A 25,232-nucleotide genomic window follows, 5' to 3' on the forward strand; every position below is an offset into this window, starting at 1 on the left:
TATATATAAAGTTCTTGCCGCTGTTGTGGCATACATAATCTTTGATCTACCTTTGCAATTTCTTCTCCCATTAAACCAAGCAAAAATGCTTCCGGTTTCTTGGGGAAAGTATATTTAAACCTCTATTATACTCAATGAATTAAAATGTTATACAGTATTCTAAAGATACTTACATGCTCTTTTTACAAGAGTAGGCTGAAAATGATGTGAAAATACAGCAAAGTTGGCTTTGGGCATATCTGTTCTGGATGACAGCTTACACCTGCCAGACAGCCGTAGAAAAATAATAAGGCAGAACTTGGTTTAGTTTCAAGCAAGCCTCCTGGTTTTGTAGAAATCATCTTTGAGATGCATACTGAATAACACAGCTTTAATAGGCACCAACGCTGACCCCCACTGTGATAAAAAAAAAAAGTTACTGCATTCATTTTCACGGAAATAATTACAGTCTTAATATGCAGACTTGTGTGTCATTTAACTGGTAGTTGAGACTTCTGGCTGTATTGGGATCAATTGGTAGTGTGAAAAAGAAATGCTTGACTGAATTTATCTGGTAGCCATGTACTTCAAGCTGAATACTCACTTCCAGTATAAATGAGACATTAATCTCTTGATCTTGTATATTCAGTACTTGCCATCGCCACAGACAGCAATTACTGAAATATCCTGAGTTGCTGTAGAAAGCCACTACACATTCATCTGTGATTATATTTTAATGTTAAAATCCATCTATCAGCGGAGCCAGCATTATAAATCTAACTCAGTCATTTAATCAGGAAAGTTTGGTCTGTATTTCTTGGCTCAAAGTGCACTATAGTATTTACTCTGAGGGCGGGGGCGGGAGAATGAAGCTAAACTTCATTCCAGTGTGGTGTAGTGGTTAAGAGCGGTGGACTCGTAATCTGGGGAACCGGGTTCGCTTACCCGCTCCTCCACATGCAGCTGCTGGGCGACCTTGGGCTAGTCACACTTCTTTGAAGTCTCTCAGCCCCACTCACCACACAGAGTGTTTGTTGTGGGGGAGGAAGGGAAAGGAGAATGTTAGCTGCTTTGAGACTCCTTCGGGTAGTGATAAAGCGGGATATCAAATCCAAACTACTACTACTACTACTATTCTTCTTCTTCTTCTTCTTCTTCTTCTTCTTCTTCTTCTTCTTCTTCTTCTTCTTCTTCTTTGGGATGGATGCTTGTCAAGGTCTTGTTTATACAATTCATTTTTTTTTTTTTATAAAATTTTTATTGGGTTTTCACATTTTAATAGACATACAAACATAAAAAACACACGACAAAACACGTATAATTTCATAAGCTTACTTTCATTCCCTTCTTGCCTTGACTTCCCCACACCCCCCTTTCCACCTTCCAATTTCCTTAATTGTCTCAGCAAATTATTTTCTCCCGTCTCTTAAATATTATTCTTGTCTTTTCTTAAAGTTTATTGCTTTTTCTTGGCCCAATTTTACTTATTCAACTTTATACATTAAGTACTTTCTCTAGAGTCGGCCTAAATTCTCTCCCACAAATTCCCTCCTTAAAATGTTAAACCAAAAATCCTATATTCCCATTCTAAATCTCAGATTATCACTACTCTACTCTCCCCTCCCCCCTTCCCCGGTTTCCGTCCCTTCCCAAACCGATGTCCTTAAAGAAAAAAAACCATTTTAGCCCGGACTTGTTTATACAATTCAAGAAAGGTTAATAGAGAGTCATTGTGGTGTGGAGAGATCAGGGACGCAGGTGGCGCTGTGGTCTAAACCACTGAGCCTCTTGGGCTTGCCGATCAGAAGGTCAGTGGTTCAAATCCCCATGATGGGGTGAGCTCCCATTGCTCTGTCCCAGCTCCTGCCAACCTAGCAGTTTGAAAGCACGCCAGTGCAGGTAGATAAATAGGTACCGCTGTGGCAGGAAGGTAAATGGTGTTTCTGTGCGCTCTGGTTTCTGTCATGGTGTTCCATTGTGCCAAAAGCCCTTTAGTCATGCTGGCCACATGACCTGGAAAGCTGTCTGTGGATAAACGCTGGCTCCCTCGGCCTGAAAGCAAAATGAGCACCACAACCCCATAGTCGCTTTTGACTGGACTTAACTGTCCAGGGGTCTTTTACCTTTATCTATTTTCAGAGAGATCTAGGTTTAGATCCCTGTCATGAATCTCACTGGGTGACACTGGGCCAGTCACATTGTCTCAGCCCAACCTACCTCATTGTGAGAATAAAATGGGGAGGGGAGAGAACACTGTATGCCATTCTAAGCTCCTTGGAGGAAAAGTGGCATATAAATATAATAATTAATAAAGAAAATATGCTGCATGTAACCAACCAAACTAAACCCATTGGTGAGAATAAAAAATGTGAAATGCTTCTAATTATTATAGGGAAATGAAGCAAAACTTTAATCCAACATGAAAATATGAAGATGTAGTCAAAATAGAGGATTGTAGAGAAGTTACAGTAACAAATTGACCTCAGTTCAGGTCAAAGCCTAATATGACATGTTTTGACCCAATTGGTCTTCAGAAGAAAATTATTAAATACAACTTGGTGCCGTTTTCTCCGATCCAGCAGTAAAATGCAGGTTTTCCCAGGGAAAATGCTAGGACAAAAAAACGAACCCCACCATTCAGACATTGACCTGGAAATCCCAGATCTGTGCCTAGAAAATGTGACACAGGCCCTTAGGGAGGAGCCCTTATAACTTCTTCCCTAAAATGCATTTCAGAGGTTGTGGCAATGGCCTCAACATAGCGAAGGTAATAATGAGTTTATAGCACTTGCAACTTTTACTAGTAGTAAGGAATGTCTTCAGCCTGGATTGCCAGAACAAAGCTTGTTTACTTGCTGTGGTGTTCAGTTTCAGTGATAATGGATCCTTGCTGAAGTACTGGGCAGCTCTCTAGAACCATGGAAACAGGACCAAATGGTTCTGGCATTGTTTTGAAGATGCATCTTAGAAGCAATTCAAGGGTTAACGCATGCTCAGTCAAGAAATAACATTTGGCAATAAGAGGAAGCATTCTTGGCATTTCGTAGCAGTGGGCATTCAAGAGAAAACACAGCTAATGATCCATTATAAAGGTATTTGCAGCTGTGGATTTACCTCTCCCTAATACCAACATTAATCTGTTTTTTCACGCAGCTTTGCAGTTTATTTGTGTGTGTGTGTGTGTGTGTGTGTTTCACACTTTCTCCTGGTTGTAAAACCAAACCATGTCTGAAACACTGGGTCAAAGTTGCATGCCGCTTAAACTACACATCTCCACTGAGTTTTTGCTTCTTCCGCACCGCCAGACAATGACCACAAAATCGTAGTTAGAGTTGCCCATAAATGTGGCAACCATTGGATTCCACCCCTCTGAGAATAGCTATGGCACTGGTCTTTTAAAAGTTTATTTCAAAGTAATTCAAAGATGTTAACTGGGATTTCATAGAAATTTTTACTTGAGGAATTCAACTCTGCCACAGTTGACTTTTAACAGAACACTATTGCACCCTGTAATAGCTATTAACCTTTATCTAAAAATAAGACATGCCAGTTTTGGTTAGCCTCATACACACTAAGCTACACAAAGCTAAAACAGTATTTCTGTGCATTTTAAGGGGTGGCAAACTGTTCCATCTTGTCCCCAATGCTATTTAACATCTGTAGGAAACTGCTGGGAGCTGTCATCAGAAGTTTCGGAGTGAAGTGTCACCCATATGTGGATGGCACCCAGATCTATTTCTCTTATCCATCTGAATCAGGAGAGGTGACTTGAGGTGCTAGACAAGTGTTTGGATGTGGGCAAACAACCTGAAATTGCATCATGAAAGGACAGGTGTTATGTGTTTCAAGTTCCCTGGTCCAGAAGGTGGGAACACACTGTTCTGGATGGGGTTGTATTCCCCTGGAAGGAGCAGGTTCGTAGGTTGGGGGTACTCCCTGATCCAACATTGTCAATTAAAGGACAGGTGGCCTCTGTGTCTGGGAGTGGCTATTTCCAGCTCCAGCTGATTCACCAACTGCTGCCCCTTTCGGACAGAGATGATTTGGACATGGTACTCCATGCTCTAGTAACTTCCAGATTGGATTGTTGCAGTGCATTTTATATGGGGCTGCCCTTGAAGACAACTCAGAAACTTCCAACTGGTCCAAAATTCAGTGTCTAGGGTTACTTTTAGAATTCATTGCTGTCAGTCTAAAGTCTTTTGTTTCCCAAAAGTGATACAACTTTAATAAAAAAAAATGTTGACCTCTATTGTTTTCAAAACATTGTTGATTTTAAGCTGTTTTCTCATTGGTTCTTAGTGCATTTATAATGGATTGGTATTTGTATCCCTGCCCCCCCAAAATGGAATTATAATTGTAGATCAAGATTACTGCATAATATGAATATAAATTGTTTGCTTTCTAAATTTTTCTTTTTCAGATAGTAATTTCTCGTTCAGAACACTATGAACCGTATGTAAATTTCCAACTGGATCACCATCCTGTTTCTCTAATTAAGAATTTGCCAGGCGATGATGGTTATATTCTGGTGGTCACCGGGAATAGGGTAAATATTTCATCATCTTTTGATTATAGGGATACCTTTATACAGTGGTACTTCGGGTTACGAACTTAATTCGTTCCAGAGGTCTGCTCTTAACCCAAAACCATTCTTAACCTGAGGCGCACTTTCACTAATGGGGCCTCCTGCCGCCGCCGCGCGATTTCCGTTCTCATCCTGGGGCAACTATGTCCAGGTTTAAGGGCATTTCCACAGGTTATACAGTGGTACCTCGGGTTATATACGCTTCAGGTTACAGACTCCGCTAACCCAGAAATAGTGCTTCAGGTTAAGAACTTTGCTTCAGGATGAGAACAGAAATTGTGCTCCGGCGGTGCGGCAGCAGCAGGAGGCCCCATTAGCTAAAGTGGTGCTTCAGGTTAAGAACAGTTTCAGGTTAAATACGGACCTCTGGAACGAATTAAGTACTTAACCCGAGGTACCACTGTACTGCCATTGTATTCTGGAATATAAAGAATAGAAGAGGCCCAGTATAAAGATATTCTTACATTTGAATACAAATGTGGAAAGGCAAAAACCAATTTAAGAGTCACTCTGTGCAAAAGTCCATATTGGTTAAACTTTAATACGCTCTTTGAGGTTCTAATGAGTTCTCCTTGCAGCCTTTCCATAATCTTGTATGCATTATTTGCTTCTTTGATTTTTTATTTTTATTTTTGCACTAAGAAATCAAGTAAATGAATATAGAGAACTGTTTGAGCAGAAGACCTGTGATGAAAACCAGTAAAAGAAAAGTAATGTAAATGTAGGGCTGACACCTTTCCTTTTTCTTTAGTGCAAGCTGTTGAGAAGAAAAATACACAATGACTTAAGTAAAAGAATGGTGTTTCGAATGACCTTTGTTGATAATGTATTGAGCTTAAATGGTATTAAACATATTCTATTATTGGAAAGAGAGTTTAAAGCGAAGAAATGTTAGTGTAATTCATCATTCTTGATAGTTGTTCGCCCCATCCTTTTAGGAATTCTACAGGCACCAATTAATTGACACTGACTAGGAAGGTACCATTATTCCTGCCTTACAGGAGAGGCAAATTAGCCACCATTAGCCATTTAAAACTAGACTAGGAGGTGGCCTTTACAATCAAGCATACATTACCCAAAGCTGTGCTTGAAGGTATGGATTCAGGTTCTGGAAAAATAACAGCCACAACAACCCCAGTCTGTTCAAGCAATGAACTCAACACATTTTTAATCCCCTATTTTAAACAGCAACTCAATGCTGCTTTCAAGTATGCCTTCTGCTTCTTGCAGGACCAGTTACTCTAGAGGTGAAAAAGAAGTGAGTAAAAAGACTTAGCAAGGGATTTTTTGGAGGGGTGCGTGAACACACAGGGATACTTCTCATGTGTTGTGGTTTAGATTTACTGATATACCTAGCATGGATCAGCAGCCCTACACATAGTGTGCAGCAAGAGAATCCCTTCCCTTTCTGTGATCCATCAGTCTTCTGATGGGTTGTGCTTTCAGTGTTTATTGAAGAATATGAGCCTGCCTATATTGTAAAAGTTAACAGCCATATCATCGGCAGGGTAACTTAAAAGTGTTTCTGGCTCCTCAGCTGTGTATACAGGGTCTACTAACCTATACAGTTTTGGGGTGATTTTCATGTAACTTTCCTGTCACTAGATAACAAAGATCCCACTCATTGGACCAGGGTGCTCTCACGTCAATACCTGTAGCCAATGCCTTCGATTGCCTTCCTTTATGAATTGCGGCTGGTGTGGCGACCACTGCGTGCGGTCATCTGAGTGCACTGTAGGAAGCTGGACACAGGAAACATGTGCGCCCAAAATTTCTCAGGTAAAGCTATCTTTTTCTTTCATTAATCCCTGTGTAATGTAGACTGGTGTAATGATAAGTGTATACAATTCTGGGCAAACTCTTGTAACCTTTTTGGAGAAAAACTTTCCAGATAAGAAGCAGCGATTTGCCAGTTCAACCCCAAGCAGGGAGTGGGTTGGAAGGATCTAGAAAAAAAAAACTACTGCAGTGGGACACATGAAGTATCACTTCTGTGATTTCCTTTTCACAAGTTAAAACATGCCCTCCAGTTATTTGAATAAGATGTTCTTACACTATGGCACACCAACAGAAAATCTCTTCAGTGGGGCTTTTCCCTGCCTGAAGGAAAAAGCATTTTCAGTCTCTCTCAAATTACATTTGGGGCTACAGCATTGAGGAGAGGGGTAATCCTCTTTTGCCGCCCTTCCGCCATGTTTCTAAATGGAATCTCTACCCTCCAAACTTTTATTTGCCCATTAGGGTAAAATACAGAAATTGAGAGAAGGCCTTTGTCAAGTTTTGCCTGGACAAAAATCCCAGTAAAATTGGTAAAGCCTGGCAGGTGCCTTTTCCATACTTTGCCCTGGGACAACTTAGAGTTTTCATTTATGCGAACTAATTATGGCTTTCGGCATCAATATGGGAATAAGTCAGGTGTGAACATGCTGAATGACTCCCAGAGTTTTTTTGCATACCAATTTAGGACTTGAAAGTTGGTGAATCTTTCTCACTTTAGATTTCTCATAATGAAGTGACTTCCTCATTCTTGGTAACAAGAGTAATTAATAGAGACTGGCTTTCTTTTCCGTTTAAATTTTTTTAAAAATATCTAACACCATGGAAACTGGCACTGATATGCCCAGGAACCTCACCAAAATGTTGGAGAGGCTGCACCTCCACAGGCACGTATCTCCACTTGTGGTGGGAATGCCCCCAAATCCAACTTCTGGATAGCAGTCCTACAGCAAACGAGCAAAATAACTAAACAGCTATTAGAAGTCACCCTAGAATTAGCCCTACTAAACATCTTCCAAGATAATAATGCCCATGCACACTATAAAGAGCTCATAATCCACCTACTCTCAGCAGCCAGAAACACTGAAGAGACCTGTCACGAGTAAGCATGGACCAATATGGCTGACCTGACCCAACAATCACCCCACCCCACAAACAAACCTCACTGCAGCCAACTAAAGATAACCAACCACACCCTGCCTCCCCAACCTCTCTCACCACCAAGAAATATATATGTATGTGTGTATATGTGTATTTATACATATATGTGTGTTTGTGTATTGTCAGGGAACTGCCATCGGAGCTAGAGGTGGAGGGAAGGCTCCAAAGGGATGCAGGAGAGGGTCCCAGTAGGGAGAGAGGCAGCCCATCTGCTGGGGAAAGAAATCAGCGTAACACCAGTGGAGAAGGGGGGCAGGTGGGGGAATCGGGGAGTAGGCTCCAAGACTCTTCGCTGGAGACCAGCGGAGAGAGTACGGGTACTCCGCTGCCCACACCCTCTCTGCACAGAAGACTTCTGCGCAGGGAGAGTAGGAGGAGACTTGGCGTCAAACAACTTTTATGCTGGAAAAGGTTTAAGAAATGCCCACTGACGGATTCTGCCAGCGACTGAGACAGTCACGATGCTGGAGGCTGCTCAGTCAGAAAGGGTTAACCAGGTAACCTAGCCAGGAGTGGCAGCAACTTACGCACGAGCAACCCCTAAACCCATTACATGTATGTATGTGTACACACACACACACACACACACACACACAAACAATAAATGAATAGAGAACCTACTCAAGTGACACTGGCATAAAACCACACAAACATACTAAATATTACCACTGCAATCCTCTCTTCCCCTTCTCCTTCCCCTCATTCTTCTTCCCCACCTTACTCTGTATAACGTCTCACATCAAACGTAAAAAAGACTTTATGATTTGGAGGGGGCGGACGGAGAGAGACAATGCACATTTTTTGTGAACCAAGAAGATCTTTAATAAAATGTTGTTTAACTTTTTTGAACCTCAGTACTGAGGCTGGCCCAACGGAACCCTGTTCCCAATGGAAGCCCTATAACGGAGCTGTCAATTCTGTTGACACATTTGGGTTGTGTATTGTTGCCCATTAAGTAAAGAGACAGCCTGCAGATTGGCCCTTAGGAAAGGGAACCTCTCTAGAAGCTGCTTCCCGTTAAAAAATATTCATGAATGCAAAAAGTGTGAGCAAGAGTTAAATTACACAAATGAGAAAAGAGCTTAGTAGCCCATTGCTGTTTTCAGTTAGCTATGGTCATTGCAAGATTTGTACAGGCTGCCTCTGCATTTAACCAAATCATTTTGCATTAAGTGTGACATAATTATGAAGGTCTAGTTTTACAGAGCGTCCATGCCACTTGTAATCCCACACGTAAACACACCAACCGTTCACTCGATATATTTGTCTCTGCTGCTCACTGTTATCGGTGTTTTTAGATGGATAAATGCATAAATAGTAGAGCCTTTGAACTACCAAACATACTTCTGTTTTGCTTTTAAAAGTGCTTAAAATAGCATCCAAGTCAAGCCCGACACAGAAACAGAATCTGTGTCAAATTTGTACCTTATCAAACTGTTGTAATCTGTGTTGAAGCAAAAGAGAAAAAGCCTATGGTGACAAGACATAGCAGGATAATGGTAAATGCATCTTTTGTAATGGATTAGAACTCAGCTGTGAATTCAGGAAGGACCAATGAACAATCCTTGCACCCTACAGTTATGTATAGATGCACAACATGAAGGGAAATCTGTCTTCTCTGAAAGGGGGAAGCTTTTACAATCACTTTAAGCAAGTGCACATGGCTTAAATGGGGTGGAAAGCAGGCCCTAAATAATTTTTAAATTATGAAGTCTGATTCATAGTTACATTAGGCCTTTTATGCACTTCACGTAGTGTAAAACGGCCTTAGAGTGAATGTAAATCACATTTAAAACTACATTAAGGCCCCTTACCTCTGCCAGGGCAAGGGTAAGAGGACTTCGTGTGACTGAGATGTCATGCTATCATTAGTCTGTGAGGTTAGTATGAAATTGTTCAAAGCCGTCATGTGTAATTTGGGTTTTTATGACAAAATGCAGGCATGCTTGGTATAGTCATGTTATTTTTACATGCAGGAAATGTTTTTAAAGGTATCTGTTGAGTAAGGAAGCCATGGGGGGGGGGGGAGTTTCATGAATACTGTATAGCAATTCTTTAAATCAAGTCCACTGTGCTTACTCAGGAGAAATTTTAGTGAATGATGAAAAATTCTCAGAGTGCAATTGGATTGATATAAAGCTCAGGTTCATGTGCTGAATATATTATTTTTTTAAAAAATGCAATAAATATTATTCTCTGGCAGTGATAAATGATGAAATTTCCTAATAGCTTGTGCCACAGCATGTGTGAGTTTGTGGAACTTATTTCTAAAAGGAAGAAAAATAATGCAGCTGAGAACCTAAATCTTTATGGTCGCTAGCTGCTAAGGGAGATTTCACGCTTTGGTAGACCATGACGGTTGGCATTACTACTAAAAAAAAAAAAAAAAAAGATTATTCATCTTTGGCCTATTGCTTTACACCCATGCACATTAAATCTAGGGAAGAACCGTGTGTTTGAGGCTTTTTGCTGGTACTATCAAATCAAAGATAACCTGCTTTGTGTGGCATTTGCAATAGAATCCGTAAATCCATCCATATATATGAGGGTTTTAAAGGAACAGTGCGGTTAAAATATGCTAAGTGATACTCTGGTCCTTAAGTTAAACACAGAGTGGTAATTGCAAAGGTCTGAGTTGATGGTAATGCACTCATTTTGCCTTTAATATGATAAAGAAAATTTTCCGTCTTTGTGTTGTTTTGCCTAGTCACGTTGAACCGGCCCCAACAACAGCTATGGGTTGTTTTGGTCTTAGTGCAGTGGTCTAAGGCAATTGTGATCAAAATACAATACGCAGAAACATGGAGTGACATAAAAACTGCTGCTACCATTGTAGATATCGCCCTGGGACCAAGCCTTTAGTTGGTAAAAAAAAGGGGGGGGCAGAGATGGCAATCTATCCCATCAAGAGCAATTTTGTTAGTGTTTTTTAAATGCAAGAGTAGGACTCCCAGTTTGTAACCTTTGCTTTGTCAAAACGGTTTCTCTCTAAATAAGCAAAAGAAAGAAAAAAGCCCACAAAATATCTGAACTTCCCTATTTCATGTAATATAGAAATGTACAACTACGGAAGGCACAAATGAAACTTAATTCTATTGAAATAAAACTTGGGCTTCCCTATAAATGTTCATGTATACTTGCACCTCTATGAGCAGCTATACTTGTTTGGCTTGGGAAAATCTCTCAAAATGTCTCTCGGTGCTATTTTTCTAGAAAAAGAGGTGCTGGAAATCACCGTGGATGCGTCCTTTCATGGTGGCATGATGACAATGGTGCCCACCTGAGTAGGTGCTGGAACTGAGTTCCGGTGAGCTCTGGCTGGGGGAGGGGGGAGCCTGACTTGTAGTTATTTAGCAGCAGTACTTAATATTAAGTACATACCCTCCAACCTCCTGGGAGGGAAGATTGGGACATGACCTCCCACAACATCACTCCACCAGCTGCCTCTCCCCCCACCCCTTCACCATCCTGCCACCAGCCACCCTTACATACCGCCTTCCCCCTCATCTTACCACTGGCTGCCCTTACTCATTGCTGTTCACCACCACACACACAGGCGCCACACACGCACCTACATCCAGAAGCAGCACCAGAGGAATAGGAGAGCATGGCACAAAAAACACACAAACATCTTTGGGTTTTGTGTTCTTTTGGTTCCTGGGAGAATGTGGCAGAGGCAGTGCCTGCGGAGGAGGAAGCAGAGGGAGCCAAAAAGGGACATCTAGGATTGGCATCCGAAGCTGGGGTGGCTTCTGTAAATCCAGGATGTCCTGCTCATTAGCATGGTTAAATAATAGCGATAAAAACAATAATTTAAAATTATACCCCACCTATCTGGCTGGGGTTCCCCAGCTACTCTGGGTGGCTCCCAACAGATTAAAAACAGAATAAAGCATCAAACATTAAAAACTTCCCTAAACAGGGCTGCCTTCAGATGTCTTCTAAAAGTCAGATAGTTTATTTCCTTGACATCTGATGGGAGGGCGTTCCACAAGGCGGGCACCACCACTGAGAAGGCCCTCTGCCTCATTGTCATTGATAGAAGATTTTGCAGACCAACAAACTCTAGAGTCTTGTTTACACAAGGGAGGGTAATATAAGACATTGAGGAAATACGGCATATACATAAAGATGACTCTGGAGTAGATTCAAAATGGACTTTAGTAGGGTCTGGATTTAATTCATTGTCTCATTTTCCCTAGGATCAATTGTTTCACTATTTATATGGTTTAATTTGTGCAGCATGTTCACAATACCTACTTCGCCCTTGGCATTTTATTTCCTAAATCCTTCTAGCATTAAGCCAAGTCAATAAAGTTTAAATGAAATGTGCCAGTTCCTTTTGGATGTTCAAAGAGTACAGTAACCTGAGTATTTTACTAGAAATGTCCTTTTCAGATGCAACATGAAGAAGCAGGATTCATGATGAAAGACACAATTGTGCTGCTTCTTAGGAATAAAATAACTCTCACTATAAAATATTAAGCCCAAGTCACTTTAGTAGTTCCATCACAAGCATAAGTTAATTCTTTTGTTCTCTAGCCCGGGGGCTTGAATGTTTGCAAACTCAGATGCTATTGTTAAAAGTCTATATATGCCTTAAAAGCATTGTCAGATTTTATTGACAGTGCCTTGCTGAAATTTGAACAACTTCCATAGTATTCATATATTTTTCCCACCATTGTTATATTTACAACACAATTTACAATATATAGAAGGTTGTGGGAGGGGGAAGAGCACTTCCTTTTTGGATTGTCACTACATTGCTGCAAGGTAGTTTATTTTTAACTTGAAAATGTAGAAGTAACCAAATGATATCAATTCAGCCAAAGCATTGTAGAAGCCCTGCTAATTCTGTGGCTCCCAAGGCAATGTTTGATTTAGATGTCTTTGAAGCTATCATCTCCATGAATTCTTGCCTTTTCATCACGTTGGTGAAATAAGTTACTGATATTCTTTTATTCACTATCTTACTTCTAATAAAATAAGTGCATTGTATTCTTCTACATACCACAAGAAAGACATAAAAGACAAGCTAAAGGGGTATTAAAAAGACTATTACAATGCAGAGCTTGTTCAGTGCCCCTAAACATAATAATTCAGAGCTTTCGAGCAGTGGCTGGGTTATTTATTGCTACTGTCTGAGAATGCTCATACTGTGATGAATGAAAGGTGAGGAACAATTAAGATAAAGGGTAGGGTACTCTCCAGAAGAAGAAATTATTTTCTCCCATTATTTTCCCCTTTGAAAAACACCTTCAAAGCCCATCAGAAATCCTAAGTGTGTTACTATTTTTTTTTTTCCTTTTCAGATTCTTCCAAACAGCGCAGCTTTTGATGGTGTAACAAGACTGACCCTGTGTGGGTGGGACTTTGGGTTCAGCAAAAACAACAAGCTCAATCTTAAAAAAATGTCGGTTCTTATTGGGGGACAGCAGTGCATTCTGGATGTCAAAGCTAGCGACAAAAACAAGTAAGAGATCAACGCTGTCTTTATAAGCATGTATCACGAGGCACATGGGCGATGGAAGACACCACCAAACTTGTGTCATGCATTCTTTGGCCATCTGTCACTGAAGTGAGATATTCAGTAGTAAATGTTGGTGGGTGGCAAACTGTGTCACTGAAAGATGGTCCAACCACCAGCTCATAGCTCTTACTCTGTCAATAGTTCTCAGTAGCACTTTATTTTATTTATTATTTACATGTGTTTGTTGTCTGTTAACCTAGTTCTGTATAGCATGAACTGCCTATTTCATATGAGTGCCTTTTTTATCTCAGTGGGGATTAAAAAAGATTTAAAGGTCTGTTACTAACATACCCTGCCAAATGTAGATTCCCAGCCAATTAGCTAGCCATGTGGACTGGCTCTGCACCAGCCTCAGTCATTAATCTGGTGTACCAATATACAGTAGATAGAATGTGGAGGTAGGAAATGTTGACCATGTCTACAGCATGGCAGTCCAACCTCTCAGACCAAAGGCTGTCTCAGCGGAGGATGGGTGCTGGCTGCCACAAACCTTGATCTGCAGCTCACATCTCTCACTTCTGCTTACACAAGCCGTCCTTTGTTTGAGGATGAAAACCACCAATAAACTCTGGTTGTAGTACAGTGCTGGGCCATAAAGGAGGAAGAGGGGAAATGTCATGCTCCATAAAGGTAAAGGGACCCCTGACCATTAGGTCCAGTCGTGGCCGACTCTGGGGTTGTGGCGCTCATCTCGCTTTATTGGCCAAGGGAGCTGGCATACAGCTTCCGGGTCATGTGGCCAGCATGATTGAGCTGCTTCTGGCAAACCAGAGCAGTGCACAGAAATGCCGTTTACCTTCCCGCTGGAGCGGTACCTATTTACCTACTTGCACTTGACATGCTTTCAAACTGCTAGGTTGGCAGGAGCAGGGACCGAACAACGGGAGCTCAACCCGTTGCAGGGATTCGAACCGCCGACCTTCTGATTGGCAAGTCCTAGGCTCTGTGGTTTAACCCGCAGCGCAATTTGGTCTCTAGTACCCCTGCATAGCAGTGAGAGCTGCTCCATACCCTGGCTCTCCAAGGGGGCAATGGCGGTGGTAGCATTTGGTTGTTTGGAAAGACTCATAGCCGCTTTTCTTCTGGGTGACTTCTGAGAGCTTCCAAAAAAAGGTCTGCGAGTTGGACCACCTTGGACTACAGAGTCCTCAACAGCAGAACCCATGCATCTCCTCTTGGGAAGAGATGTCGCTGCTACATCATAGACAGTTAAAGCTGACAGTTAAAAACATTACTGTAGCACCATTGGAAGAAACCCAGCACAAATATATAGTTCAGGTCCCAAACTAGTTCTGTTTGGTTCCTGTCAATTCTTACAGTTGGTTCCAATTAGTACTTTAGGATCACAGAAAGTGACTATTAACAGCTACTTCTGAATTTACATCTTTAACATTTTACCTTTTGGGGTTGTGTTCTGGCATAGCTGTAAGGATGATGTCATTAAAGGACTTGTTTTCTCTGAGTGGCTCATACAAGCCTCATCATATCATTCCTTTTGATAAATCCCTGATAAAGCTGTCCTAACACGTACTTTTTGTGATACTCTTGGGAACACCCAAGGAAGTTTTTCTTACCACTGTAACATCTGTTAGGGCAGAGCTCTTGTAAGAGACAAGTTTTGTTGATCTTTCACCCACTGTTTGGAACAAAATATATATATTAAAAAGTGTGTTTACATAGAAACTGGAATGTGTTCTCCTCTCTCTCCCCCTCCACGCACTAAGTCAGAGGTACATCACAAATTATTGGCAAAATATCTGCAGCTTCAGGGCTATCTATAATTACTGATTTAATAAAATAATAAGTTAACATTATGCATCAGGGAAAGTTATAAAAACTTTAAAAAATGAAGATTATTATTATATGCTTGGGTGATTATTTTATATTTATAACATAATTAGAAAGAATGTTTTTGCTTTGTTGTTGAAGGTTGGAGTGCACACTTGGCGATGTAACGAATGCACGTTTTAATGTATCAAGCGTCGTTTCAAATGGACAAGCTAATGCCACTTTCAATACCTTCTCTTACGTGGTAAGTGTTAAAAGCAAGGGCGAGAAACATTTTTCAGCTTGAGGACTGCATTCTCTTGTGAGAAACCTTCCAGGGGGCATGGATGTGATTCGTACCTTTGCTTAGAAAGGCCATGAAGAAGACAAGATATTTCTATGCATACACTCCTAACACTCATGTTGCTAACCTGCCTCCTGGTAAGAAGAAAGCGCTAACACAGTTTACAGTCCAGCTAGACAAAAGCACTAGAGTATGGTGCAGAGCAGGATTGGTGAGCAGGGGGTGGGGTGCTGATGTAGGGTATGGCCTAGGCTAGGGAGGGTCTTGAGGTCCAGTCTTAGAGGGACATTTGGCCCCTGGACCTCTGGTTCCCCACCCCTCTGTTAACCATTAAAAAAGCTACTTCTTATTATTAAGTATGATGACCTCATTATGCATGTTTTCTTTTAATATGATTCTTAATTTCACTTTTTTTAAATTAACAAGCTGCATTCTTTTTACTTGACAGGATCCCATAATAAGAAGCATCTCACCCACCTATGGTCCAAGATTTGGTGGAACACTGTTGACTTTAACTGGGGAATACCTAAGCAGCGGGAACTCTCGAGAGATTTATGTTGGTAGTAAACAATGCAGATTGACAAGGTATAACGTGAAACAATGTTTTCAGTGTTGTTAATGTACAGGCTGTTGTTATTTTATTAGTACTGTTCCATTAGATTTATGTTTCGCCCTTCAACCCAAAGTGACCAGGGTGGTACATGAAAAAACATAAAGCATATAAATCAAAAGCAGCAATAGAAACTGATATCAGAACTCAGAAGCATTAAGATAGAAAGAATCAGAAATTTCAAACTTTATTTACTGAATTACTTGTCTGTATATCCAAGAAGAAAACAGTGCATTATTATTTTCTCAACAGGAAGTTAACTAGTGCAGTATAGACAATCTGTGGCCTTAAGTGTGTAAGAGAGGTCTGTGTATTGCAGAGCCCCACAAAAGTGCATTTCTGTTTATCTCTCCCTGTTTTTATTACTTTTTTGGCCGATGGATGTCTAGCCTCACACACTATCTATGGTGGTGGAAACATCTTTCCCTCACTCTAGTGTTGTCTCCCAAGTGCATTTTTTATTAAGAACACAATACGAGTCTTGCTGCATCAAGCCCACCTTGTTTTGCATTCTGTTCTCACAGTGGCCGGCCAGATGTCTATGGCACCTGACATTATTTTCCAGCAGGAGTGGAAAAACAGCCATGCATTTGTGTGGAAGGTGCACACAGGAATATGTGGGAGGGGGCTACCTGTGCTTGGTGAACCTAGTGTCAGGGATGAGGGATGAGTTTTGCCTCCTCGTAGTTGTGTCCCAAATTGAAGCCTGCTTACTTTGTTTCCTGAAGATGTTCTGGGTACCACTTTCCCCCAGTTCCATTTTTAAGTCGGGCTAGAGCAGGGGTAAGCAAGCTTTTTCAGCAGGGGGCCGGTCCACTGTCCCTCAGACCTTGTGGGGGGCCAGACTATATTTTTTGGGGGGGATGAACAAATTCCTATGCCCCACAAATAACCCAGAGATGCATTTTAAATAAAAGCACACATTCTACTCATTCAAAAACATTCAACATTCAAACATTCAAAAACATTCAACATTCAAAAACACCAGGCAGGCCCCACAAATAACCCAGAGATGCATTTTAAATAAAAGGGCACATTCTACTCACGTAAAAACACGCTGATTCACGGACCGTCTGTGGGCCAGATTTAGAAGGCGGTTGGGCCAGATCCGGCCCCCAGGCCTTAATTTGCCTACCCATGGGCTAGAGTATGATTCCAGAGAATGTTGATAGTCTGATGGAATGTTGGAAGTATATTTACACATGAAGAGATGCAGTTCATACTAAGTGTGCTACTGTGTTTTAGCCTTCCTGTTACACTTTCCCCCCCCCCTTTCCTTCTGTTTGCTTCTTCATTTTGATTTCTGTCTGGGAACTGGCATTGTGTAATGGATGTGCCAAACTCCAAAAAGTTTCAGAGTTTAAGCCACAGTGTCATCCAAACTGGGAAGTGGTGGCTTAATTTCAGAACTAGGATATCAAGTTAGGGGGTTGTAGCCAATGTTATGTAATTTAATAACTAACTTAGGCCCATTAATTTCAGTGAACTTACTCTTAAGTGGGACTTGGCTAGTTTTAGAAAATATGCAGCATGTATTTTCCAATAGCATTTATACCAAACATTTTCCCCGTTGGATTCTTCTTGTGCAGAGTGTCTGATAATACCATAGAGTGCTACACTGCTCCAGAAAGAGAAGTGTCAGAGTGTCATGTCAGAATGAAAATCGATTCAGCGGTTCGTTCAGCAGGTCATTTTACATACAGAGAAAACCCTACTGTTTCTAAAATTTATCCTGCCAAATCCTTTCTTAGGTGAGTGAAATTTCCAGTAAATATATTCATAGGAAAGAATGAGCAAAGAGTGGCACAGCTTACCAAATCTCCCAAATTGATGTGCATTTTTATTCCTGGGTAATATGCCAAGCAGTTTTATATAATTTGGATTCCACTACCTTCCCCCAAAATGAAAGGGGTTTTATTGACAATTTAGAAACCCTAAGCCCATCATGCTGTTACAGTCTCCATTCACCATGAAGAGGAAATATAGAGCTTCTACTTCAGTTTTAGATAAACTGTAGTTTAGCATATCATCTGAATCCTAGACTGTGGTTAACCTTAGCTATGGTTAGTAGAAAATAGGTCAGCTTCATAAACTACAGGTTGAAGTTGGCTTGCTTCATCTAACCTAGCTGAGATAACCACAGCTTGTCCAGGTTTGCACAACACAGTAAGATGTAGTTAATCTAAAAGAAAAGTGAAAGTTTTTGAACTTCTCATGACCAAGCTGGAGAGGAAGAGGAAGAGGTGTGAGCCTAAGCCCTGCATAAGCTCAGTCCCATAACACTAACTATAGTTTAGCATTATGTCCAAATGAGGCGTCTCTCTCGCACTCATACACACATATATGGGAGCCAAGACATTTTGTCACCTGACGTGAACCACAGAATAGTGCCTTACCTGGCCAGGAAAGAAGGGGTCAGTGAAGATCTACATCAGGAACAAGGTGGGGGAAATCAAATCAACCTTACACAGTGGTTGAAGTGGGAATCAAAGGCCACTGTAGGGAGTAAAGGGGACTGGCCTATATACGTAGGGTTGCCGTTTCTGATTTCGTGTTCATTTCTTTCACAAGGCCATTTTTAATCTGTTGAGTCTAAATAACATATTGATATTTAAGAAAATGAAAATACATTTTGGAATGGTATCTGTTTATATGAATATTGTTTCTATTTCTTTTTCTCAGTGGTGGAAGCACAATTACAGCTCAGGGGATCAATCTGAATTCAGCACACTCTCCAAAGATGGTGGTAACAGTCCCTAAGTTGGGCAAGAACTTTACTGTGGTAAGTCTGTAGCACAGGGGTAGGCAACCTAAGGCCCGTGGGCCGGATGCGGCCCAATCGCCTTCTCAGTCCAGCCCATGGTCAGTCTGGGAATCAGCGTGTTTTTACATGTAGAATGTGTGCTTTTTTAAAAAAATGCATCTCTGGGTTATTTGTGGGGCATAGGAATTTGTTCACCCCGATAGATAGATAGATAGATAGATAGATAGATAGATAGATAGATAGATAGATAGATAGATAGATAGTCCGGCCCACCACATGGTCTGAGGGACGGTGGACTGACCCACGGCTGGAAAAGGTTGCTGACCCCTGCGTAGCATAAGTGCTAACTTTAGATTAATATGCGCATACCTTCAAACAGAACATGCAGCACGATCCTGTGCAAATTTACGCAGAAGTAAGTTTTACTGTGTTCATTGGGACTTATCTTCGGGTAGCTGAAGATGCATTTAAAAATTTGAATTGTTTGAGACGTTGATTTTTATTCTGCATATCTCTATATATCTTCTAGTTTCTGATTAACTGACAGAACGATGCAGCCTTTTGCGTTAAAGATGACCGCAGCTAGTTGCAATGGTGGGCTTAGCTTTCTTTAAAGTCTCTAAAAGGGTTTGATGATGTACTTGGGCAAACAGGCATCACAGTGCAGGCCTATATGCCAGCTGAGCTTTCAGATACCACAAAATATATTAAGACCAGCCAAGCATGTAGAAAAATTCTTTGTCATGTAGGCTGCATTTTATTCTTGTTGGAGAAGTGCCATTGTCGTGGAGAAGTGTGTATACAGTATAGGGAAATTGAAGCCAGCATGGGTGGAAATACATGTGTGAAGCTGGTGTTCACGTTGGCCTGACACCTGTTCTTAGTTTCCCAAACTATGTTTTAACAAAATAAAAAAATTCCTTCCAGTAGCACCTTAAAGACCAACTAAGTTAGTTCTTGGTATGAGCTTTCGTGTGCATGCACACTTCTTCAGATACACTGAAACAGAAGTTGCCAGACCCTTCTATATAGTGAGAAGGTGGGGAGGGGTATTACTCAGAAGGGTGGTGGAAATGGGAGATTGGCAGATAGCTGAGATGAGCCTGTTGACGACTCTTAACGACTGTAATAGGTCTTACAGGAAAAAGCAAGGGGTGAGAAGGTGAGAAATGGCTTAGTCATGTATAATGAGGTAAGAATCCAATGTCTTTGTTCAAACCAGGTCTCTCCATTGTTTTAAGTTTGGTAATGAGTTGCAATTCAGCAGCTTCTCTTTCCAGTCTATTTCTGAAATTCCTTTGTAGTAAAACAGCTACTTTGAGATCTTGTATGTTTTAACAAGGCAGGATCATTAACATCCAAAAGAGCCCTTTCAGTGTGTGCAACCACCACCACCCCACCACCCCACCACCCCTTTTCTGCATTAGACGTCCACTTGTTGTCACTGTCATTTCCTTCACTCTTTCATTTCTGGTGAAACTGGAATGCTCAGAGTCACATGACAGATCTTAGCTTAGACATCTTAGCAGTTGGATGCATCTGTCTAGGCCAAACACTATTCCTTTTTATTTCCGTCTACCTTTTTCCAAGTCTGTTATTGATCACCTAAATCTTCCCATTCACATTGTTAGGCATCCGTGCTTTAGATTCTCTATGAAAGGCCATTTATCCTCTGGGCTGCCATGACGGTCGAGATGCTATAACATTCCACCTTTTTACCCCTTGCTTTTATCTGGGTCAGCTACCAGCTACCCTAAAGCACACAGATCTTCTTCCACATTTATCCTGTTGTTGCGCAGGTTTCTTAAAAATCAAGTTAGATACTGGAGTTCAGGTTTTATCAGCCATGGCTTGCTTTCATTGCCTCATAGGTCACAATTAGGGTTGAGGCAAAAATACATAGGCCTTCATATTGTAAGCCATGTGTATTTTTGAAGGAGGTTTCCTTCTTTCCTTCAACTCACTTAAATGCTACACATATTTAAGCAGTACTCAACTTTTTGTAAATACTTACATATATATTTTTCCAACAAAGAAGAAACACTGCCTGAAATACAGTGGAAACGTTCAAGGAAAATGTCTTTTAAAAGCCAGATAAAATAGGTGGTATGTTAATTTAGTCTTGATCAGATGAATTTGGATTTTTTTTTCTTACAGATTATCAATGCAGTATTTCATGAAAAGCACCACATTTTTCAATTTCTAAAATCAATTTCAGAGTAAGAATGTCATGTCAAATTACCTAGCAATAAGGGCACAACAAATGCAATTTCTCTTGACCTTCCCAATCAGTCACATTGCATCACCACTAAAGAGTATTATTAGATTTATTTATTTTTTATCGTTCTCTGAAAGCATCTTTTGTTTGAGACTGGCCTGATAAAGTAAAGAGCTATAGACCCTATTCTAATAGATGCCCACAAACTAGGTTATAAGTGTCACTGTTATTAATTTAAAAGGCATTGGTACTCTGAAGTAGATTAGATGTGCAATGAATGTACGTTAATGAAATCAGTATGATTACCAGGATCTGTTCTGATGTATACAAATGCTCCTGTGTATAATCACCTACATATATAAAATAGGAATATAGGTATCTTTTAAAGTAGTTATTAATGAAAAGGGATATAATTGTCTGAGGCCATTGCAGCAAACATGAATGTAGTTACATGCTTAATCTATGACTTGCTAGTATTATTTCATTCTATTTAATGTAAACGGAACGCAACATATTTACATGCAGACTCCTATGCATGCTTACTCAGAAGTCAGTCCCACTGTTTCAATAGGGTTTACACCCTATGTTTATGATTGCCAACACAAGCATTTAATTTAAGCACCTTTAACTTCAGTTGGTACCCAGATTGCGCTTAGTGCCTGCAATCTGTGTGTGCTCCCTTGAGGCATACATATAGCTCATCATAAAAGAAATGTGCAAGATTATGGAACAATATCTGTTTTCTTATTAATAACGCTTGGTCCACACATGCCACAGAACTGGGTGGGGGAATTACCTGCACTCTGCAGCTTGGGGAAAATAACTTAATTTTTAATGAATGAATGCTCTATTCTGGGGTTTTTAGTGGCTTTCAGATAGAAAACCAGCACAGCAAACAGATTACTGAGCTAAACCTTATATTTCGGCACTAGCCTGGTAGCCATAAGCAAGAAGGAATTCTTGCAAGTGCATGGAATTCAATGCCTCTGAGAGAACTGGATGGCAAAGGAGGGCCAGAGTACTCTGTTCCTACTCTGTGCCCAGCATAGAAATGCAGTCAACTGCTGCTAGAAGGACAGAGGTGTTGTTCCTGTTCTGCCAGCCTGCAGTGGGAGTAAGAAGAATTGCAGGCTAGTAACTTTTATGGACTTATGCTTATATTTACAAAGCTGGCTAAGCTAGGATTTTTCTGGATAACATTAAAAAGTGATGACTCCCACCTGCAGGCTAAGCAGTACTGTCCTTTATATTACCTTGTTCTGCTGCACATGCAGACCTGACCTATGGACAACACTGGACCTCTCAGAGATGCTGGGTTTTGAGCATCTCCGAGCCCTCGCACCTCCTTCCCAAAGCCTGGCGCCTCAAATGTATGATTTGCAATACTTTAGGTAGGACAGTGGGGAAGAAAACATTCCCAGCTGCTGCCAGTTTTGAGTTTGAGATGCCCATAGCATTTTTGGCAGTAGTCTGGAATGTTTCTTCCATTGTCTTAACTAAATTCCATTGCTGGGTTATTTTTCTTTCCGCTCCAGCCTTCAACGGAATGAAAGACCACAGTCCTCAGCCATGGACTATTTGTGCTGTTCTTTCACGTGAAAAATGATGCAACTGGGCCAGAATTTTCCATGGGCATACAAACCAACAGCCTCCGATTAATTCTAGAAGTGCTTTTTGTACACATGAGTTTAGATAAAATGGCAGAGGTTTAGAGTTCTAGGAGATAAACTGTGTGTTTTTCTAGAAGATCTTGGTCTGATCTCTTGACTTCTTCTTTTTAAATAAATGCATCATTAGGGAGTGGCTGCTAATCTGATTGGACAGAAGCTCCAGGCATTTAACCCCTTCCCCCCCATCAGTGGCGTAGCGTGGGGGGTGCCAGGGGTGCCGACCGCACCGGGCGCAACATCTGGGGGGGGGCGCGAGTCCAGAGGGAAGGGACAAGTTCCTTCCTCCGCCGGGCTCCCCGCCGCCACCGCCAGCCTTGCGCCCTAGCGCGCGAACCCCCCGCCGTCGCTGTGGCTGCGCTCCGCTCACTGCTCGCAGGAGGAGCAGCCGCTGCAGCAGCGCCGACGCCACCACCGACGCCTGGCCGGGCACGGGCAGCCTCTGCACCCTGCCGCCGCCGCCATCCCCTCGGCCCAGCCACAGGCAGCGGCTGCTTCTGCCTCCATCCTCCTCCGGGCAAGCAGCGTTGTTTGCGCGGCAACTCGCAGGTTAGGGGTTGGGGGCGCGCAAATTACTTGCCTTGCCCCGGGTTAGGGGGCGCAAATTACTTGCGTTGCCCCGGGTGCTGACAACTCACGCTACGCCGCTGCCCCCCATGCTGTTTTCTAAATGCAGATCTCTCGGTCACAAACTGACATATGTGCAAACTGCTATTTTCTCCATGGGGGGAAAAACACAGGCACTTGTATTTCCCTCAGCAGATCAAATAGCAGCTTGATGTGTTTGTGTGCTTTAGACTGCAGAAGGAGCTAAAGCCCTCCATGCTACTACTTCATCCCAATAACTTAATACACCACTGCCCACAACTCCTGCAGCTGCATTTAATAAAGAAAGATTGATCAATTGTGGTTATCCCAGCACAGTATGTAGTTTGGCCCTGAGTCAGCCAGAAAGCACACCAGAATTTCTAAGCTGGCAACAGAGTCTGACAGAGCTACTACAACATGCATTCTATTTTTTTATGCATGCTTTGCATTTGTGCAAATTGGTTATAGACTCATTTCTCCAATTAGATTGGGGTGGGGGGAGAAATATACATATGACACTTGACTGTCAACTCTTGACTATCATCTTGGTTCCCTATCATTTATCATACATAAACAACTTGCGTGTGTATGTGCTTGTGATCCAGCATTGCAGTACAAAGACAACCGCTTTAACTGTCAATAAATCAGTCAGTCAGTCAGTCAGTTTTATTGCACATAGCCAAAGGCTGCCGCAATGTACACAGAATCATTCAACAGTTAAAAGGAAATATGCTGGATTAATACAAAAAAACTTAAAACATTTATATTATCAAAACATTACCTACTCTAAACAGAGCTATAGAAGTACCTTAATATACAGGTTAAGACTTTAAACAATAAAAATTATAGGCTAAAATCACCACATGGCCACTAATACATTAAAAATAATGTTAATTAATACAATGTACAATTCTATTCGGAGTTTGGTGATAAAGATAGAATATAGCTTGATGTAGGTAGGGTCAAATAAATTCATCTCCTTTACCACAGAAAAAATATAGAAGCTCAGTGTGTACTGAAAGTGGGCACACGTTTTTGTGTTAATGTGTTGGATCTCATTTAAGCATCCATCCCAAAGTAACCTGTACCAGTTGAAATAAGACCAGAATTTACAACTTCCCAGAGTTTTCAACGTAAGAACCATTTCCCAAGATGGTAGGAGTATTGGACACTGTAGCTGGACATAAGAGTAGAAGACAACACTGAGTGTCCAAGACACACATCCATAGACTTTCACACACACACACACACACACACACACACAGAGAGAGAGAGAGAGAGAGAGAGAGAGAGAGATGCCCCTAATATTACTTGCTTAAGCCCAGTTTATGTAACATCACTAGGTGAGTGTTGCAAAGTATGTCCATGATTAGAATTAATCTTACAATTTTTTTAAGTGAGTGTGAAGTTTTATAATGGAAAACTATATTGCTGCTATGTTTAAAGAATATGCAAGCTATAATTGGGACAATTCTCTGAAAGCAGAAATCAACAAAAAGTTGAAGTCATATAAAATGTTGTGATACTCAATTGTCTACTTATTCAGTTTCCTTTTCTTATTTTAGGCATGTAAACATCTAATACCTCTTTCCCCCCCTTATTATTTTAGGAATGTAATCATCGTTCTAATGCTGAAATGATCTGCTGCACAACTCCGATGCTAAGATCCTATAACCTGACACCACCTTTTGTGACAAAAGTATTATTCATATTTGATGGAGTCATCTCACCTGCGTTTAATTTTGATTACGTGAACGACCCGGTCTTTACCATTTCCTCAAAACCAGTGGTGATTTCCAAGGGAAACCAAAATATAGTGATTAAGGTAAGGGCTGTTTGGTTTTAAATGTGGTAAATGAGCTTGCCTATGTCGCCCCAAAGAATTCTGGGAAACTTGTCTGGAACCATTGAGGATCTGAAGCAAACAACAATGTGGATATAATTTTGACTGGCATACAGATGGGACAAGAAAAGCTTGGGTTAAATTTAGGTTTTCATGTATATTTAGTTTCTGTCAGTACCACCACCAATTTTTTTCTAGAAGAAAAGTACTAGTTTAAAGTGTGGCACTTACGTAACAACTTCATAGTGAGTATTGGTACCTTTTTTCTAGAAGAAAAGCCCTGGTTTCTGTTAACAGACATGCATATGCCTGTAAAACAGTAAGGAATTTGGTTATATTTTTACAAGTGCTTGCCCAAGAACGTGTGTTGTTGAGTAGCAATACATCTTTAAACCAAGACTGGGTCAGGTCTAGAACTCTGCTGTCAGTTATAAGGA

General features: G+C 41.1%; 1 protein-coding gene across 1 annotated transcript in view; it reads left to right on the forward strand.

Moving 5' to 3' along the window:
* MET (MET proto-oncogene, receptor tyrosine kinase) overlaps positions 1-25,232 on the forward strand; it is a gene marked incomplete at its 3' end in the record, with an annotated part of 87,080 nt that overhangs the window by 45,028 nt on the left and 16,820 nt on the right. Inside the window, exons 4-11 of the mRNA XM_083464309.1 lie at positions 4,403-4,528; positions 6,173-6,346; positions 12,817-12,977; positions 14,964-15,066; positions 15,554-15,690; positions 17,305-17,466; positions 18,398-18,497; positions 24,562-24,777. Coding sequence (XP_083320435.1) covers positions 4,403-4,528; positions 6,173-6,346; positions 12,817-12,977; positions 14,964-15,066; positions 15,554-15,690; positions 17,305-17,466; positions 18,398-18,497; positions 24,562-24,777 — 1,179 coding nt within the window. The remainder of the gene's footprint in view (positions 1-4,402; positions 4,529-6,172; positions 6,347-12,816; positions 12,978-14,963; positions 15,067-15,553; positions 15,691-17,304; positions 17,467-18,397; positions 18,498-24,561; positions 24,778-25,232) is intronic.

Source organism: Podarcis liolepis (genome assembly GCF_965112155.1).
Source record: "Podarcis liolepis genome assembly, chromosome: 10".
Lineage (NCBI taxonomy): Eukaryota > Metazoa > Chordata > Lepidosauria > Squamata > Lacertidae > Podarcis > Podarcis liolepis.